A 19,805-nucleotide genomic window follows, 5' to 3' on the forward strand; every position below is an offset into this window, starting at 1 on the left:
CTCATTAAGTACCATAGATTAGCTAAGATTATGCCTCGTTAAGTACCCTAGATTAGCTAAGATTATGCCTCATTAAGTACCTTAGATTACCTAAGATTATGCCTCATTAAGCACCTTAGATTAGCTAAGATTATGCCTCATTAAGTACCCTAGATTACCTAAGATTATGCCTCATTAAGTACCTTAGATTACCTAAGATTATACCTCATTAAGCACCTTAGATTACCTAAGATTATACCTCATTAAGCACCTTAGATTAGCTGATTATGCCTCATTAAGTACCTTAGATTACCTTTAAGATTATGCCTCATTAAGTATCTTAGAGTACCTAAGATTATGCCTTGTTATAGGTGATTCAAAATGCTCACATTCACTATTTTGCTAGACGACATGATTGTAAAACATATTCTGGCTGTAAAACTTTTAAAAAGCGTCTGCAAACACCTTAAAATGACCTTTTTCAGTCAGTTCCCTTCGGATTTACGTCAAGAGTCTTCAGGTATTTCTGGCCCCACCTAGACCACGCCATTTTCTGATGTCATAGAGGGACATCGTTAGCATTCAGGTTATGATGAGCGTAGTCAACAGGTGAACAAAACTCAACAACGTTGTGAAAAAACATATTGCTGATGGTTGTAATAGCCATCAGTAAACAAAAACTACAGTCTACATGTCTTATTAACCATATCCATATTATGTCCCCATATTTTTTAGATGGGCAAAATCAATTAAAACAGCTAGACTCGATATGCATAAATACTTGTAATTTTGAGGTGTTTCACATTCAATGACTTTTATTTATATGATTTTTAGCACAACTGAACTGATAAGGTTCATTAGTGCAAAAAACTTCAGGAAGATCGGTCTGAAATTTGGTTGGAACATTCTTAGGGGTGTTTAGATTAAGAATTATTCATGACAGATGATCGGGACAGTGATATGCAAATTAGGTCTTTTTAGTCAAACATTTATAATTCCAAAACTACTGCGCAGATTGGTCTGAAAGTTAATGAAGGATGCAGCTGGGCTTGTGTAGATGAAGCTGTATTCACAACATGATGATCCCATCAGTAATATGCAAATTAGGGGGGGGGATCTGAATTATGGTAAAAAAAAAACATATCTTGAAACTGCATGGTGAGTGGTTTGAAACTTGGTGGGGATGATTCTGGAGATATTATTCTGCAGTTATTCTTGAAAACTTTTCAACAAACTTGGTCCTAGCAACCATGACCATGCCCTTATCAACAGTGAAATGACAATGCATATTACAAATGTAACAGCAGGGATGGGTAGGTAAGTGACTAAACATTCCAAAAATGTATGCAAATATGCCTCGCAACAAGACCATAGCAATAGCCAAATACATTTGTGCTACAATGTCATCAGCAGTATTTTTAGGAAATACTGTAGCTTGAAGTTCACCAGTTTGCAAGAAATAAAATTTGAATTAAATTGTAACATTATGAAGAGAACACAAACTGTTGTGTCAGGTGTCAAATCTGTTGTGTTCAGTGTACATGTACTTGTGTACAGCATGAGCATGAATGAGTTGTATTGACTTGAAGTTCAATTTTTTAGCTCCGCTGTCAGCGAAAGCTGAAAGCGTAGCTTTAGGTATAGGTGGGTATTGAGGTATAGAGAGTAGAGTGAATCATAGGTGTCCGTCAAACTTTTATATTTTCATTATTTTCTCCGAAAGTGACAGTCAGAATTCTTAGATATTTGGTGTGCATGTTCCCTGGTGGGAGGCTATTCAGATTTGTTCATGCCAAGTTGATCTGTGCCATTTTCAATTTTTTATGATTTTTTTTCATAAAATGTCATTTTCATCAACTCCTTGAAAACCTCTTATTAGATTGCTTTGATATCTGGCGTGTTGATGCGCAGGGGGTAGCTTACTCAGATTTGTTAATTTCAAGTCAGCACATCCTCATTTTTATTTTTTATGATTTTTTTTTTGTAATTTGAAACAAAAATGAATATGTTAATGAGCATAATGACCGACGCCATATTGGAAATCAGTCGACGAGACTTTAAGTAAACTGCCACTTTTCAAAAGACACTATTGACGTCAAACAAGCAATGTAATATGTGCTATAGTCATAATTCTACGCATTGGGCGCCCAAATGACAAGCGTTTGTTCGAAACAGGGTTGTAAACTTCAAATCCAATTCTGCACCCTTGTACATAATCAGCCAGTCCGCAACATCCTCATTTGCATACTCTATCCTGATTCGACCAGAACCTGAAGGTGACCTCATTCGACCGAGCGATTTTCCACAGCAAGTATCTTGAGTATCAACACAGGACGTTCTTGGTACTCACTAAAATCACACTTCAGACCCACTATAAAAGTGTGATGTTTTCAGATAACATGTAACTTGTGGTTAATTCTATATTGTCGTGCAATTTGGAATGACAGTGAACCAGAATTCAGACAACTTGCGTAAGGAAGGGCATGCCAGGCATGCGGTTGAAGTTATGGCCGACAGTTCACATGTAAAGTTAAACGACATGAACGTGTCTTGCCTTTCCAAAATGCAAATATTTGGCAAGTAAAAATAATTAAAATAATTACAACTTTAATTTGGCTTCAGACTTTGCATTATGTTTTGCGTATCTTTCCCCGTTTTACATGTAAATCCGAAAAGGTTCTCTCTCATCATGTCATCAGTGTCAGTGATCATACCGCGCGGGGTAGTCCTCGGGTGCACGAGTCTGTATTACTGACTTGACTCTAAACACCGGAGGGGGAGGGACAATTGTCAGAATCGAGTCCCGAATTCCTCCGTATGCAAGCAGGACTACGCGCGGGGCTGCTTTGAGTACGAGCGAAGTGAGGCATGTTGAGGTATTTTGTTGAGAATTATAAATATTGCGAAATGTCAAGTACAAGGTTTAAATACAATGGAATGATGAAAAAAATGGCAGAGTCTGCTGACAGGCGCCGGTCACAAGAAACACTGTGAATTAAAACATCAGACGATGTATGTATTAATCGCCATCTTTCTTAGTTTCCGTACGGCGACAATCCCAGGTACCCGAATGCACGAGGGACTAACCCGGAAGCAAGTCGTTGTCAGCCATACGTTACAGTGGTAACATCGCTGCGTTCAGAGTGTCATTATTCACAGAATTGTTGTTTTCGAGTGAAAACCCGTCTTGAATTGTATAACTCTAACAAATGAAGACATGTCAAGTTATATTTTGAAAGTTGTATCGCTAGTTTGAGACGATTTTCTCACGTACTATAGTACTATCGAGGCTTACTTGGAAGGAGTAGGACCTTACTCCAGTTCATCGGGAAGTTTAGCCAGTCCGATAATTCTTTCTGGTTTAGTTTACAACACTTTTGATCACGCAGATTTTGTTGTTGTGATGAAAAGAAATAAAAAAAAGATCATTTCAACCATTTCGTTGTGTTTTCTTTGTGAAAGGTAATCGAACATGAACGAGTGTTACCACTGTAACGTATGGCTGAGAATGACTCTCTTCCGGGTACTTGAGATTGTCGCCGTACGGAAACTAAGATGGCGATTAATACATTTCTTCCCTATATATATCTACCACAACTAGTACAAGTTGAATGTTGTTGACTTTGTAAATTTGTTAGAAAATTGAAATTCAAATTGCCTCAAAATTATTTTAGATCCCTAGTTTATTTCATTCATCATTAAAATTTTCCAGGGTTACAGCTGTAAGACACTGGAATTATTTATAGCCAACCTCAAAATCCTCTTTTTTTCTTTTTCTTGTGTGCATTTCCCAGTCATTTTTTTCTGAGATTTTGTGCAATTTTTCATAACAGTAGATTTTTGTTATAAAATGGTGACAATACATTACCAACTTCTGTGTAAAATGTGTTTTATAGTGAGACATCATATGAAACCACTAACCACTTTATTGCATCGCTAAAACAAAACTGCATAGTGAAGAGCTGAAGACCTGAACCACTTCTACATGTCACCAAAATAAAAAATTAAATTAAAAAAAAAACCAGCGGAGCTATTCTGACCGATAGGTCGCTTGTTGTGAGTACTAGTACATAAAGTCATTAATACAGTATAAAGACACAAACAACAAATTTCAAAATAGGCTTTTATTACGTACTTCATGTTCAGTGTACCACTTTGTGTCTATGCATGTGTAATGACTTGATTTGAAAGGTGATGCAACATCATTCACAAGTGGTAATACATTTGTACATACAGGATTTATTACCATCGTAGCAAGCAGATTTAATCACTTGACTTAGGGCTTTCCACACAATAAGCTTAATTAAATATCCTAATTAGCATATTCTTAAACCCAAAACTTAACTAACATTCATGCATTCTAAAACCCCATAACTTAGCTAACATTCATGCATTCTTAAACCCTCTAACTTTGTTGAGATTCATGCATTCTAAAACCCCATAATTTAGCTGAAATATAATAGTTTGTTATGGCGCTATCATGAATGCTATATTAAAATTTTAATGTGGCTATCCAATGTATCAAGTAATCTTTGTGTGCTTGCTATAATTTCACACCACATACAAAAAAGTGTCATACTTTATTAATAGAATATTTACAATTGAAGTATAAGAGATTGGTAAACTGACAAAAGTTTAGGGTGTCAGTTGATTTTGTATCCTATTCCTAGTAATAAACTTTATATCTGATTTTAGTGAAAGTAATCTTGCTTTTATGTTAACAAATTTGTAATCATCATAGTGTACATCATGTATGACAATGACCACATTATAGTTCATCTCTAAGTTTAGGATAATTTTTCATCAAGACAGTAACCAAATATATCGTCACTAAACACTTGTCAGTTACTTATAAAAAGACATTTTATATGTTAATTAGTGGTCAGTATTATCTGTAAGTGGTGCAGTGACAAGTATGAATCTTGAGTGAGAGCTCAGTGTAGAATCTTTCACCATGTTAAAGCTGTGCTAGTAGGAATGTAGTATCATCACAGGAATCGCTAAGTGTGTGTGTGTGTGTGTGAACAGCTTAAAGTCAAAAACTGCTTTGGTGGTCATGTTACTTTGGACATCTAGTTGGGAAATTGTTCAAATGAAAATGATCACATCAGACATTACGTTTTGGGTCAAAAAATGTGATTTTTGGTCAAAAAACTTAAACTCCAAAACTACTCAGCAGATTTGGCTGAAATTTAAATGGGATGCATCTGAGGGTGTATAGATGAAGAAGTATTAAGCAAATAAGGATCTCATCAGTAATAGGCAAATTAGGTGTAAAATGTGAATTTTGGTCAAAAATTTGTATCTCAAAAAGTACTTGGTCAGTGAGACTTGGGGAGATGTTTCTAGAAGTGTTATTCTGCAGATTTTCTTCAAAATATTTGATACAGTTGGCCCTAGCAATCATGACTATGCCCTTAGCAACAACCAAATGGTAATATAGTTTGTTGAAATGACATCTGGTACACAAGTGAGTAAACATTTAAGAAGTGTATGCAAATATCCCTAGCAACCATGACCACGCCCATAGCAACAACCAAATGATGGTGTATTTCAGAAAGATAACGGGGATTAATAGACAAGTAAATAAACATTCAAAAAATGTATGTAAATTTGCCAAGCAACAAGACCACGTCCATAGCAACATGTAAATGATCATGTGTTTTGCAAAGATAACAACGGATTAATAGACAAGTGAATTAACAATCAAAAAATGTATGTAAATGTGCCTAGCAACAAGACCTACCCATAGCAACATACCCATAGCAACAGCCAACCGGTGGTGTGTTTTACAACGATAACAACAGGGATTAATAGACAAATTAATTAACATTCAAAAAATGTTTGCAAATATACCTAGAAACAAGATCATACCCATAGCAACGGCTAAATGATCATGTCTATTGCAAAGATAATATCAGGGATTCATAGACAAGTGAACAAACATTCAAAAAATGTATGCAAATATGTCTGGCATCATGACCACACCCATAGCAACAGCCAATGATAGCGTATGTTGCAAAGCTAACAACATGGTTGGATAGGCAATAATCATTCAGCAAATGAACACATACATAGCAGGGATCAGTATGTGCATAAACATTGATAAAAACTTTACAGTTGTGCTACAATACCATTGGCGCTATTTTTTTGGACAAGCAGCCACAATCTATTCATTGAAAAGTGTTAAAATACCAATAATCGGACCTTGTACATGTTAATTACTGTGGTCGATCTTATCCATTAGTATTGCAATAACAGGTTTAAATTGTGATCGCCATTGAGGGGGCTGATTTTTGGGTACAGACCAAAATCAATTTGATCGATTTTTAGTCCCTCAGGGGACAATTGCAAATAGTTCCATCTATGTGTGCGTCTGTCCGTAATGCATCATTTCTCAGACATGCAATATCTGATTTCTTTCAAACCTAGCACAAAGGTGATATCATATTACTCATATGTAAATTTTAACCGAATGGCAGCTGCAGTTGTAGTTAAAAATCAATAATTATTGTACTCAAAACTGTAATACATTTGTAAATAGAGACTCCATTCAAGTGTCTACCCCATATCATTAGGTTGAGCTTTCTTTTAAGACATTGACCTTGGCCTTGAACTTCAGGGTCAATTATCAAAATCAAGCTATTTTTTGTCTATCACAGCCACTGTCATATTTATTTGTTGACAATTTCTTTTAGATCATGTGCACAGGTAATATAGAAAAAAAAGAAATATACACAAGACTACTTTTACTTGTTATTGAATGGCAGCCATGATTTATGATTTACCGCATAACTCAAAAACTTTAAGACAGACTTAGAAATGCATAAGGAACTTGTGAGACAGTCCGAATAAATAGATGTAATCTGACATTTCGAATAAAAATTTCTCTTTCAAGGTATTCAAAGGTGAGACATATTAGGTAAACACCTGAATATATCTGAATGTTATGGAACAGAGTGACAACTTTGCGTGATTAACGGTTATACGTATAAAAAGTTCTAATATTTGCACGCACCAAAAAGAACCCAATAGAACACACCTGAAGGCTGTGAAGGCATTACCAGTTAACAAAGCTAGTGGCCCAGACAATATCACAAATAGACTCCTTAAGGAGTTTGCTGAAGAATGCACAACCTTTAGTTGACATCTTTAATGCCTCCTTTCAGGAAGGTTTTGTACCATTGCAGTTAGAAAAAGACTATTATAGTTGTTCCTCCCAGTAAACCAGTAATCCTAGATCTCTTGACGATTTTTGTCCAATATCACTGACAAGTAGTGTTGCAAAGGTGATGGAAAGTCTAGTTGAAAAATGGATTAAACGAGAAATTAAAGAGAAAATTGACAGGAAACAATATGCTTATGCCAAAAAGTCTTCATCTACATTCGTCTTAATAGATATGGTGCAAAACTGGATAGAACAGCTTGAAGGACAAGGTAGTATGGTCAGAGCATGCTTTCTAGATTTCAGTAAGGCGTTTGACAAAATCGACCATAATATTTTAATATCAAAATTGTTACAACTTAGCATAAATAGTAATATAGTAAAATGTTTTGCACACTTCTTGTTTCAGCTTTATCAACAAGTAAAAATTGGCAAAAAATGTTCAAATTGGCAAGGAATACGGGCAGGTGTTCCTGAGGGCACTAAGCTAGGGCCAATTCTATTCACAATCATGATCAATGATATACAAGAATGTATTCAGTGTTCTCACTTCATATTCATGGATGACACCACCTTATCAGAATGTGTACAGTGAGACACACCTGTTGTCTCTTGTATGCAGACTGAGTTGGACTACGTTAAGGCTAGGTTAGTAAAAAATAACATGAAATTGAATCCCAAGAAGTGCAAGGAGATGGTGTTTTGTTTTGCGAAGCAGTTCAATCAGCTTCATCCGCTGTCTCTGAATGAAATAAATCTGGGTATTGTAGAAATCTTCAAATGTCTGGGATTGCCGATTAACAATAAATTAACATGGGAGAAACATGTTGATGAGATGGTCAGAAAAGCTTCACAGAGGTTACATACATGTATATTACGTGTATTGAGTAGATTTGGCATGACTGTAGACGATCTGAAACGTATTTATGTGTCCTTAGTTCGTTCAACGTTAGAATATACATGTATCGTTTGGCAAGGAAGCTTAACAGAAAAACAAAGATCTCAGATAGAAAGCATTCAAAAGAGAGCTTTCATAATCATTTATCCTTTTAGTATCTATAAGGAATCACAATTACGTCTCAACTTAGAGTCCTTAGAGATTCGACGTCAGAATATCTGTCGCAAGTTTGCTGCCCAAGTGTTAAAACCAGACCATAAACTCAATCACCACGTTTCAGCACTTATAAATCACAAGTACCCAACAAGAAATCGTAATGTTAGGAACTTTAAAGTAAGGACTAACGCAAAGACCTCAGTCCAGTTGTTTACTGTGTCAATTTGTTGCAAAATAGTCATTGTCTCTAGTGTGTCTCCTCATTGTAATTTGTTATTTTAATTGTAATGTTACCACACTTTTTAGTTACCAGCAGTGTCTTTGTCCTTTATGTGTTTTAAAGTAATGTAACAATCGTAATTTGACCTATAGGTCACAACGTTTCGAAATAAACCGTTATTATTATTATTATTATTATTATTATTATTATTATTATTATTATTATTATTATTATATAAAATAAGTGTGATTAGACTGGGAATGGCATGAATAATCTATTATTTCCATATGGTTCCAGTGTTCCGAGATGGGAAATGATTTCCTCTTCTTTCAACCTCAATAGTTTCTCATCGCCAGAAACCTTACAAATTCCTGAAACAGACATATCTGATACACTGTGATCATTGGTAATAAAATGCATAGATACGAGATAGTTATGATTCTTTTGTCTGGTCAGACGGAGATGTTCCACGAAACGATCACCAAGATGAGGTACAGTCGAACCTATATATAAAAAACCACATTTCTGGCATGTAATACAATAAAGTATGTTATACAAGTAAATCTACTTGTAACAGCCACACTGTTCTTAGGGCCAGAAATATGATTTGTATTAATAATAACACAACATGTACCACATCGAGTACAATAGCATGGAAATGAACCAGCATTAATTTCCTGCTTTTGGAAGGCCATGTGTAATACATGTGAAGGAGTGTCCTGCGTATGCGTGTAGGGGTCCAGTCCTAGGCGCTGTAGTGTCGCATGTAAAAGGCTGATGAATTTTGGCAAAGTCAGGGGTGACCAGTCGGGTAGTACGAAGAGGGGATTCTCAGCTGCTGCTGCCATAGCTGCTCATGTCTCGACGAACTGCGAAAGCAGAGTGATGGGGCACAATTTATTGGAAGTCCTGTACAGTCGGAGATCAAAACCTTTCCTGAAAGGGTCTGTCTTTGATACCTTGATATGAACGGTGGCCGTGACTGCAGATCGAAACAAAACATCCCTGTAACAAAGATGGATGTGGTGGCTGAAGGATGCAGTTAAGGGCGTAAATTTGCCACAGCGTAGAAATCCAAAGAACGCGAGAAGGAAAGCAGTCCGTATAAGATCCGACGAGTGTGCTACGCAGGAGATGGCATAGATCTTGAAGCAAGAAGTGTTATCCATAGGCGTGGACGGGCATTGTCCCCTTGTGTACGATGGATGCCGCAGATGACATGTTGAAGCCATATGAGTGGTTGGCCAGATGTAGAGAGGAATGGGTTCTGAAGCCCTGCCTGAACATAGTGGTTGTGGACCCCAGCCAAATACACTGTGATGGTTTTGTTTTAGAGCCCAAGTGTGTGAGCACAATGAGAGACGAAGTATATGAGTATTTCCTCAGTCGAAGAGAGCAGTAAAATGTAGCCATGCATGTAGGCCGGTGTTGTAGGACGACCTGGTTCTCATCCCCAGAGCAGATAATTGATATAATAAGATAGCCTGGTTTAGGTGAAGAGCACATTGGAGGGTAGAGGGCACGGCTTGGCGGCTGCTCTGGGCACTACCTGTCGGAAGCGCTGCATCTGAAAACGAGTTAGAGAATCAGCAATTGTGTTAGTTACCAGGGATAAATTCTGCAGAATACACTAACTGGCTACTAGAACTAATCGGTGCATGAGTATCATGATCAATTTTGACTTTGATTGGCCTTTGTTATGATATTCACTGTTGCGAGGTTATCGGAATGAAAAACAATGCTTGACCAACTCCCCCCCCCCCACAGCGCTCACGCTACCACAATCGGTTATAATTCCTGAAAGGCAATGGAAAGAAAGGAGTTAAAATCAAGCCCTACGTCATGTAACCAGTGTCCTTGGTAGTATCCACCATAGCCAAGACCGCTAGCATCGGTGTAGAGATCCATGCTCGGTGGCGGGGTTGAATCCAGAAATAACGAGACACCATGATTCCATTGCGATGTAAAGTGGAGCCACATACGAATGTCTTCCTCGCAGTCGTTTGAGAGCTTGACATAATGGTGATTGACTGATGTAGACAGCTCAATGAGGTATGAGACAAATGTTTGCCCTGGAGGCACCACCCATGCTGCGAGGTTCAAGTGACCCAGAAGACTTGTCTGCTTGGTTGCGTGCCAAAAGCAGGTTTCAGGCGACGTACGTGCCACATGGTGGTGTAGCAACCCCTGTATGAAAACCATTCGTCAGACCCGAAATCAAGTAGGTGACAAAATCACGGTCTTGGTGTGTAGTAAGTTCATGGTCGAGAGCCATAATATCAACAGTGTGGAAGGGTGGAGTCATTGTTAGTCCCCGCCGGATGAAGTCCGGGACGGGGACTTATGGATTGGCTTAAGTCCGTCGTCCATCAACATTTCTTGGAGATGCCTGGACCGATTTTTTTCAAACTTGGTACAGGGGCAACATACAATGGCATGCATACATATGCACGTCAATTTGTTTTATGATACGATCCAATATGGCCGCCTAGCAGCCATTTTGTTTGCGAATTTTCCCTGTCAAAGTCATAACTCAAACAGATCTCATTCAAAGTTGGTATTAGGACAGTATTCTATGACATGCATGTGCATATCCATTTTTGTCATGATACGATCCATTTTGTTTGCGAATTTTCCATATCCAAAGCCATAACTCAGACGTACTTGAACAGATCTCATTCAAAGTTGGTATTAGGACAGTGTTCTATGACATACATGTGCAGATTCATTGTTGTTGTGATACGATCCAATATGGCTGCCTGGCAGCGATTTTGTTGGCACAGTTTACATGTCCAAAGCCATAATTCAGACATGCTTGAACAGGTTCCCCCCCCCCCCATACCCGACCCATCCTTTATTGTTGAATGGTTTATTCCATCACGTCATCTCAAAGAGTAGGCATGTCCCAAAAGGAGACACAACATGAGTAGGCATGTTCCATGTCCAACGAGCAGACACAACATATCTAAGTCTGTTTGATTTAGGTTCACATGTGTTGTTGCGTGATCAGAGTATGTAGTGATATCAAGAAAATGACAACATAAACTGCCAGTTCCTTAAAACCCAATCATAGCGGGGGAGTATGTCATTCTCAATGACTTGTTTGTTGGTGTTTTGCATACGGTTACATTGCCCAGTTGTCAGTCCGTGGTTTTCTGAATAGCAACGGGTACAGGCATGTTGCAGCCTGAGTGGTTGTGGCCATTCTCAGTGTTGAAATTGTTACAGATTTCCTTTCCACAAAACTGGATGCGAGGGCACCCTTGGCAGTCCAGGTCATCGGAACCAGAAGTTGAGGAGATGGCACTTTCAGTATTCGTAGTAGTATGGGAGTTGGTTACAGAAACCCATTGTATGGCTGAGACTGTTACAAGTCTGACAGGTGTTGCTTTTCTGCATGACGTCCCACGGCAGTCATTGCTGGCTGACGAAGTTGTAGTCGGATTAGCGTGTGGTGGTGAATTGGCAAGGATGGACGATAGTTGATCGATGGATCGCCTCAATTCGCCAAAGTCGGTAGTTAGCATGTTGTCAGTCGATGGACGATCGTTGCCTGTTGATGGGTTCAAATTGTAGTTGTTGCAGGTAGTTTGTAGTGAGCTTGGGCATTTGCCATTCCTGTGGCCCGCACGATGTCCGGAGCTAGTCAGTCGAGGTCGTTTAGGTTGGTGTCTACTCCTGTCTGACAACAGGTAACTGGACGTCGTGGCTGCCTAGCAGAGCTAGTGCAATGTGTGGTTTTTTTGCTTTGAGGCATGTTGATTCCTTCAATGGTATATTTAGAGGGAACAAAATAAATGTCGAGAAGTGTACTACAGCTGTGATGGTAGCGAATTCTTGTGAAAGAATGAGGTGATAGGCAATAAATGTGTGACTGGTATGGTCTGTAAACAGAGGTTATGTAATTGCTAGGTGTGTACCTTCCTGTGTTGTCAAACAATTATTTAACAAGTTGAATATTGTATTCTGTTTACCACTGCAATGAATGTTGATGAAGTGATAAAATTCAATGTACGTGTGTTCAGACAGTAACAGTCAGTCTACTTTTCAGTGGCGTTGCCATTCACGACGCTTTGCATATAGGGTATATCTTAACAATGCATACTTGAATTTCAATATAATTTAGTACACTTGTTAACCATAATAAAGTTGATATGTCCTATCAAATTTGTAGATACAGCATTGTTTAAATGAAAAATTTGCATAATTAATGATTTTAGGAAATAAGGCAGTATCTTAAATTTGCAAGCTTTAAATTTCATATAATATCATAATGATATATACATCAACCATAATAATACGCACCTGGCCTATGACGCAGGTTTGTTGATACAACTTTTACCCTTAATGAGTACTGTGAATAATTAACGATATTCAGTAATTAAGTGGTATCATACACTCTGCAAATTCCGTATAATTTGGCAGATACATTAACCTAAGAAAGTGCACTTGTCCAAAAAAGCCTGATAACATATAGTTTCATGTTTTAATGAGTCATTTGCATAATTAGTTATTCACTTACGGGAGGCATTCAGTTAAAGTCATATTCAAGTGGTATTTATTTATTTTTTGCCAATACATTTAATTTCTCCTTAATCATTCAGTCAGAAGTAAATTGGGGGGGGGGGGGGGTGTCTTACAAAGACTTGTTCATGGATACAGCTACAATGTCATATGTTCACCTGTAGGTGATTCAGTACTGTTCAGGATATATGACTTTACAAGTAAGGTATTGCATCTAACAAAACATTTCCAAAAAATAGGTTCAGTGGGTACAGCGTCTTGAATTGAAAACACTTTATTTCAGCCACACTGTTAATTTGATATTTCTTGTATATAATAGAGATTGCCCAAGTAGTAGCTGCATACACAGCAACTGGTGATGAACAGTTATCATTGCAACCTGGTCAACTCATACAGGTGAAAAAGAAGAATCCAAGTGGCTGGTGGGAGGGTGAATTACAGGTGAGACTGCCTAATGATTTGTTGTTACCATGTGGTGAGAGGGTGAACTACTGGGTAGGTACAAATGTAGTTTGTGCCAATTTGTGGTGATGTTTGCTTATTATTCAGTGGGCTTTTGAAATACAGCCAAAGTTCAATCATGTCTAGGTAAAATTAAAGTCAATAGTACATCGTTTGTATATAGTATATCAGTCATTATCACATAAATACCTGCAAATCTTCACCTGTGTGATGTCAAACAGGGCAGATCAAAAACCCATATCATCCCTGTTCTACCGAACTATTTTTTCTCCATACTGTTTGAGTGTTCCTGCCAATTAAGCTACAATATCATAATATAATTATTATGATATTGTAGCTTAAATGTGATGTCAAAATGTAAATGCACACATTACGTTTCATATAGCCTTGGGTGGCATGAGTTTGATACGTAGAGGTACTTTTTAGCACAACTGAACTGAGGTTGAGCAGTGCTGTAGGGACCACCTGGCGTCTGTCTGTCTGTCTGTCTGTGTGGATGTGTGTGTGTAAACAACTTAAAGTCAAAAACCGCTGAACCGGTTACCACTAGTTTGTTATTTGGGTAAAAAAATGTGGTTTTTGGTTTTAAAAAGCTTGAACTCAAAAATTACAGGGCAGATTAGGCTGAAATTTGGGTGAAACATTCTTCAGGGTGTTTTTACTAAGAATTGCTCATGATATGATGGTCCAATCAGTAATTTCTATTGCAATCAATCAACTTACCTGATGCATAACAATTAGGCTATATTTGCATACTCTAACCCCACTAGGCAAGAATTCTTGGTAGATAGACTAGGCCACCCTCTCGCCGTTACTACCAATACTAGCCAGTTCTTATTTGCCTAGCGTTGCGTATGCATCGCTACACTCATACTCCAATAAAGTTCTTCGAACATTTAACGGCGCTACCCTTGCAGGTATTTCCGTTCTTTCCTGTCCCTTTGTTGGACAATTTTTCTCTTTGAGGTTCTTTTGTAGTTTCAAAGACATTTATTAGCGTAGTAATGTAAATTTTCCTGACGTACTTTAGCGTAGCACATTATCGGTCTGAACTTCCAGCATCTCAAACATAACCGGAACTACCGTTCTCGTGTTTCCAGTGTGCCTTCTTTTAGAATTCTACGAACATGGAAGAAAATTCTACAATGGAGATGTCTGGGGACCCCATTTTTTGTACTCAATGCTACAAAAAGATGGACCCTAACTGTGGACATGAGGTATGTGAAGCATGCGTCGGCACGACTCCTCGTACCGCATTCCTTGTCCCAAAAAAGACAGGAGGATGGAGAATGATCATCAACCTCCGACCTCTCAATGGTTTCATACGAAAGGAACATTTCAAGATGGAAACCATTCAGTCAGTTCTTGCCAATTTAAAAGTCAACGACTGGGCCTTCTCACTGGATCTGAAGGATGCGTGCTTCACATCCCCATCCATGTAAAAGATCGCCCCTTCCTTTGGTTCGCCTTCCGAGGGACCGTTTACCAATTCAAGTGCCTTCCTTTTGGCCTGGCATCATCCCCTCGAGTCTCTACCAAGGTAACGGCAGTAAGAGAAGGGGAATAGAGGAATACCTTCACAGTCGCAGTATCCACATACACATGTACTTAGATGACTGGTTGACAAGACAGTCTTCTCAAAACCAATTGGTGAGAGACTGTCAAATGGTTCTACAGACAACGGTACGATTGGGCTGGATCCCAAACTGGGAAAACTCCGACCTACAACCTTCCCAGACCCTAATTTACATAGGGGCTTCACTGAATCTGGTAAAAGGCATAGCAATGCCAACACAGGAAAGGTTCCAAAGTCTCAGAACATTGATAGAACCCTTTCTGACAAGGAACCAATTTCCGGCAGTAGAGTTTCTTCGATTACTCGGTTTGATGGCGTCATGCACTAAACTGATCCCTCATGCCAGATTGTACATGAGACCACTTCAGTTATACCTCCTCTAACAATGGCGTCCTATTGTTCATCCAATAGACAAACTGATCCAAATGGACCCATTACTTATCGACACACTCAGGTGGTGGGTAGTACCAGACAACTTTTTCAAGGGAGTTCCCTTATATCATCCACCCCCAGAGAGCACTCTGTTAACAGACGAATCAGTCCAGGGGTGGGGGCCCACTACGGAGACTTAATCGCATCAGGAAAGTGGACCTCACTCCAACAACAAAAGCACATAAACTGGTTGGAGTTAATGGCAGTGTGGAATTCCCTGAAGGCCTTTATAAACCACATGATACAACAAAGGGTACTGATATGATCCGACAATGCACGGTAGTATCATACATAAATTGTCAGGGGGAACGCACTCCCCATCACTGTGCGTGCTAGTGTGGGAAATGAGTCACTGGTGCATGAGCAAGGGGATAACCCTCAGAGCAGCTCATATTCCGGGGAAAAAGAATCTGATCGCAGATGCACTATCCAGAAACTGCATGATCCCTACAGAGTGGACTTTGAACAGAACAGTGGTGAAGGAGGTCTTCATGAGACTGGGCAGACCACTCATAGACCTTTTTGCTACAGTAGCAAACACTCAACTACCAGTATTCTATGCTCCGCTCCCAGACCCAAGAGCGGAAGCAGTAGACGCTCTATCAATTTCATGGAAGCACCTATACGGGTATGCCTTCCCACCAGTACCTCTAATCCCTCAAGCACTTCAAAAGATAAGCTCAGAGGAAACAACCGTAATCTTGATTGCACCAAATTGGCCCAGAAGGTCATGGTTTCCAAAACTACTAGACCTCCTAATAGACATTCCACTCAGATTACCAGAGAGGGAGGATCTTCTGTCTCAACCCAAATCGACAGTTTATCATCCAGATCCAAGTGTAATGCAACTGGTTGCGTGGAAATTATCCAGCAACAATGGCTTGAGAAGGGCCTTTCACAAAAAGCTGCAAAATATGCAAGTGGGGCTAGAAGACAGACAATCCTATAATAACAAAATCAGGATTTTTAGCACAACTGAACTGAGGTTCAGTAGTGCTATAGGGATCGCCGGCATCTGTCTGTCTGTCTGTCTGTGTGTGTGTGTGTGTGTGTGTGTGTGTAAACAACTTAAAGTCAAAAGCCGCTGAACCGATTGCCGTGATATTTGGTGTTTCCATTACCTTGGGTGTGTAGTTGGGAAATTGTTCAAATCAAAATGATCACATCACAGGTGTGTGATCTGGGTCAAAAAATGTGATTTGTGGTGGTCAAAAATCTTAAACTCAGAAACTACTGGGCAGATTGGTGTGAAATTTGGTGGGAGCATTCTTAAGGGGGTGTAAAGTAAGATTTGTTCATGACATGATGATTCCATCAGTAATATGCAAATTAGGGCCAAAACTGTCTTTTTGGTTAAAAATCTATAATTCCAAAACTACTGAGCAGATTGGGCTGAAATTTAATGGGAATGCATCTAGGAATGTATGGACGAAGAAATATTATGCATACAATGATTCCATAAGTGATATGCAAATTAGGTGTAAAAATGTTCATTTTTGGTCAAAAACTTATATCTCAAAAAGTACTTGGTCAGTGAGTCTGAAAATTGGTGAGATGTTTCTGAAAGTGTTATTCTGCAGATCTCTTGCAAAACATTTTGACAAAATTGGCCCTAGCAACCAAGACCACGCCCTTAGCAACAACCAAATGGCAGTATATTGTGGTCAAATAACAACATCATCTGGTAGGCAAGTGAGTAAACATTAAAAAAATGTATGCAAATACCCTAGCAACCATGACCACGCCCATAGCAACAGCCAAACAGTCGTGTATTTCAAAATGATAACAGGGATTAATAGACAATTGAATAAACATTCAAAAAATGTATGTAAATTGCCTAGCAACAGACCACACCCATAGCAACAGCCAAATAATCACGTATATTGCAAAGATAACAACAGTATTAGAAAGACAAATGATTATACATTCAAAAAATGTATGCAAATGTGCCTAGCAACAAGACCACACCCATAGCAACAACCAAATGATCACATATATTGGGAAGATAATGGGGATTAATAGACTATTGAATAAACTTTCAAAAAATGTATGTAAATATACCTAGCAACAAGACCACGCCCATAGCAACACACAACATGTATTTAATTTCAGATGTACATGAAATACGATATACAAATGTTTACAAATTACATACACGCTGTACATGTCATTCTTCCGCACATTTTTTACACGTACACACAGCTTATACTTCCAAAATGTCACAATAACATTTATATGCAACAATGTTCTACACAGTGATTTAATGTTATCTTTCTGGGCTTTCAATTTCAATGGTAATCACTCTCTGGAAATATATGCACCCTGGCCCTTCTCAGAGTACACTGGATACAGCACTGCAGTGCACAAAAGTTCCAACTTCCATGACATGAATGACAGCATTAACTTGACAGACACGTTTGATAAAATTTTATGTTGCTGAAGAGAACTTTTAACTTGGTATACACCTAGCAATTCTTGTACGATGCCTTAACATTACATGTGAACCATGTGAACCCACTGAGTGAGAGCATGTAGTGATGCATTCGATCTAGTAGCGAAGCACAAAAAGAAAGTTGAAGTTTTATTGTGAATGAAATGGTGACGTGGCGGTATGAATTTATCTGAGTGAAGTTTTCAGCATAGACCGTCCGCCAATGTGGTCTATATTTGATCTTCGCTTTGCCCATGAATGGAAGATGCTTTGTGTAATGGCTGTCATATTGATGCAAACCCTGTCTAACAAGTCTGTTAATAAGTAACCAATCATGTGGAAAGATAATGATAACAGCATGTAGTTTCTAAACATGAAACTATAATATATATTTTCCATATGTTGAGTCATATTCAAATTTTACAGGTCACACTACACTAAGCGATGTAGCTAATAATTACAAGTCAGAACTGTGACTCAATGTTGTGTTCCACAACTTCAAAGCAACGATAACCAAACATTTGCTAACACTAAGCCCATGCCAATCTTGTTTCTATTCACATAGCAAATGTAGACTGTGTGGCTTATATTAAAGATGCCTCTGTGGCTAAAAAAAAATGTTTGACTATTTTACACCACAAATGAAGATTGTGGCTATTAGTTTCAAATTCCTAGTGCTAACTCTGTTAATGGCTGTGATGTTTTTCGAAGTCAACAACTGAGTGTTGACTTTCTTTAAAATATTTTTAGTCCCCGCCAGACAAAGTCCGAGACGGGGGCTTATGGATTGGGTTTGGTCCGTCCGTCCATCCATCCGTCCGTCCAGAGCCATTTCTTGGAGATGCCTGGACTGATTTTTTTCAAACTTGGTACAGGGGCAACATACTATGGCATACAATCATATGCACGTCAATTTGTTTCAGGATATGATCCAATATGGTCGCCTAGCAGCCATTTTGTTTGCGAATTTTCCCTGGCCAAAGCCATAACTCAGACATACTTGAACAGATCTCATTCAAAGTTGGTATTAGGACAATGTTCTATGACATACATGTGCATAGTCATTGTTGTCGTGATACGATCCCGGATATGGCTGCCTGGCAGCCATTTTGTTGGCGCAGTTTTCATGTCCAAAGCCATAACTCATACATGCTTGAACAGGTCGTTTCCCCCCCCCCCACCCCCACCCATCCTTTATTGTTGAATGATTTATTCCATCATGTCATCTTGAAGAGTAGGCATGTCCCATGTCCAACGAGGAGACACAACATGAGTAGGTATGTTCCATGTCCAATGAGCAGACACAACATATCTAAGTCTGTTTGATTTAGGTTCACAAGTGTTGTTGCGTGATCTGAGTACTGATATCAAGAAAATGACAACATAAACTGCCAGTTCCTTAAAACCCAATCATAGTTGGGACTCTTCTGTAACATATTGTGAGAGCCGTTGCTAATTACTTCTCGTCCATGTTAGCGAATTAGATGTTATTCAATAAAATATATTTTGGTGGTCAGCACCCCTAGAAATGACCCAAATCAATACGAATATCCATGGAAACCTCTGGAAAGCCCTGGATTTTTTTTTTTACTCTAAGTGTACAAACCCTGTTGTTAAGATTCATGCATTCTAAAACTCCATAATTTAGCTGAAATATAATAGTTTGTTATGGTGCTATCATGAATGCTATATTAAAATTTTAATGTGGATATCCAAAATGTATCCAGTAATCTTTGTGTGCTTGCAATACTGTTATTCCTGTAACTGATGTAGAATCATTATTGATGATGTTCTTTCTCCTTGTTCACATAGGCACGTGGTAAGAAACGTCAAATAGGTTGGTTTCCGGCTAATTTTGTCAAATTACTTGGCAGTGCAACAACGCCAACACCAGAGCAACAGCAGCAGAAATCAAGTTCACCATTTACTCTACCGGTAAGGGCAACAACTAAAATAAAAATG

The 19,805-nt window shown here is 38.6% G+C and overlaps 1 protein-coding gene across 2 annotated transcripts in view; it reads left to right on the plus strand.

The window, feature by feature from the left end:
- The window catches only part of LOC144432808 (intersectin-1-like), a 305,852-nt gene that overhangs the window by 203,669 nt on the left and 82,378 nt on the right, over positions 1-19,805 (plus strand). For both annotated transcript variants that reach the window (XM_078121087.1, XM_078121088.1), the window contains 2 exons: positions 13,262-13,383; positions 19,656-19,778. In XM_078121087.1, coding sequence (XP_077977213.1) covers positions 13,262-13,383; positions 19,656-19,778 — 245 coding nt within the window. The remainder of the gene's footprint in view (positions 1-13,261; positions 13,384-19,655; positions 19,779-19,805) is intronic.

Source organism: Glandiceps talaboti, chromosome 3, assembly GCF_964340395.1.
Source record: "Glandiceps talaboti chromosome 3, keGlaTala1.1, whole genome shotgun sequence".
NCBI classification, from domain to species: Eukaryota; Metazoa; Hemichordata; class Enteropneusta; family Spengelidae; genus Glandiceps; species Glandiceps talaboti.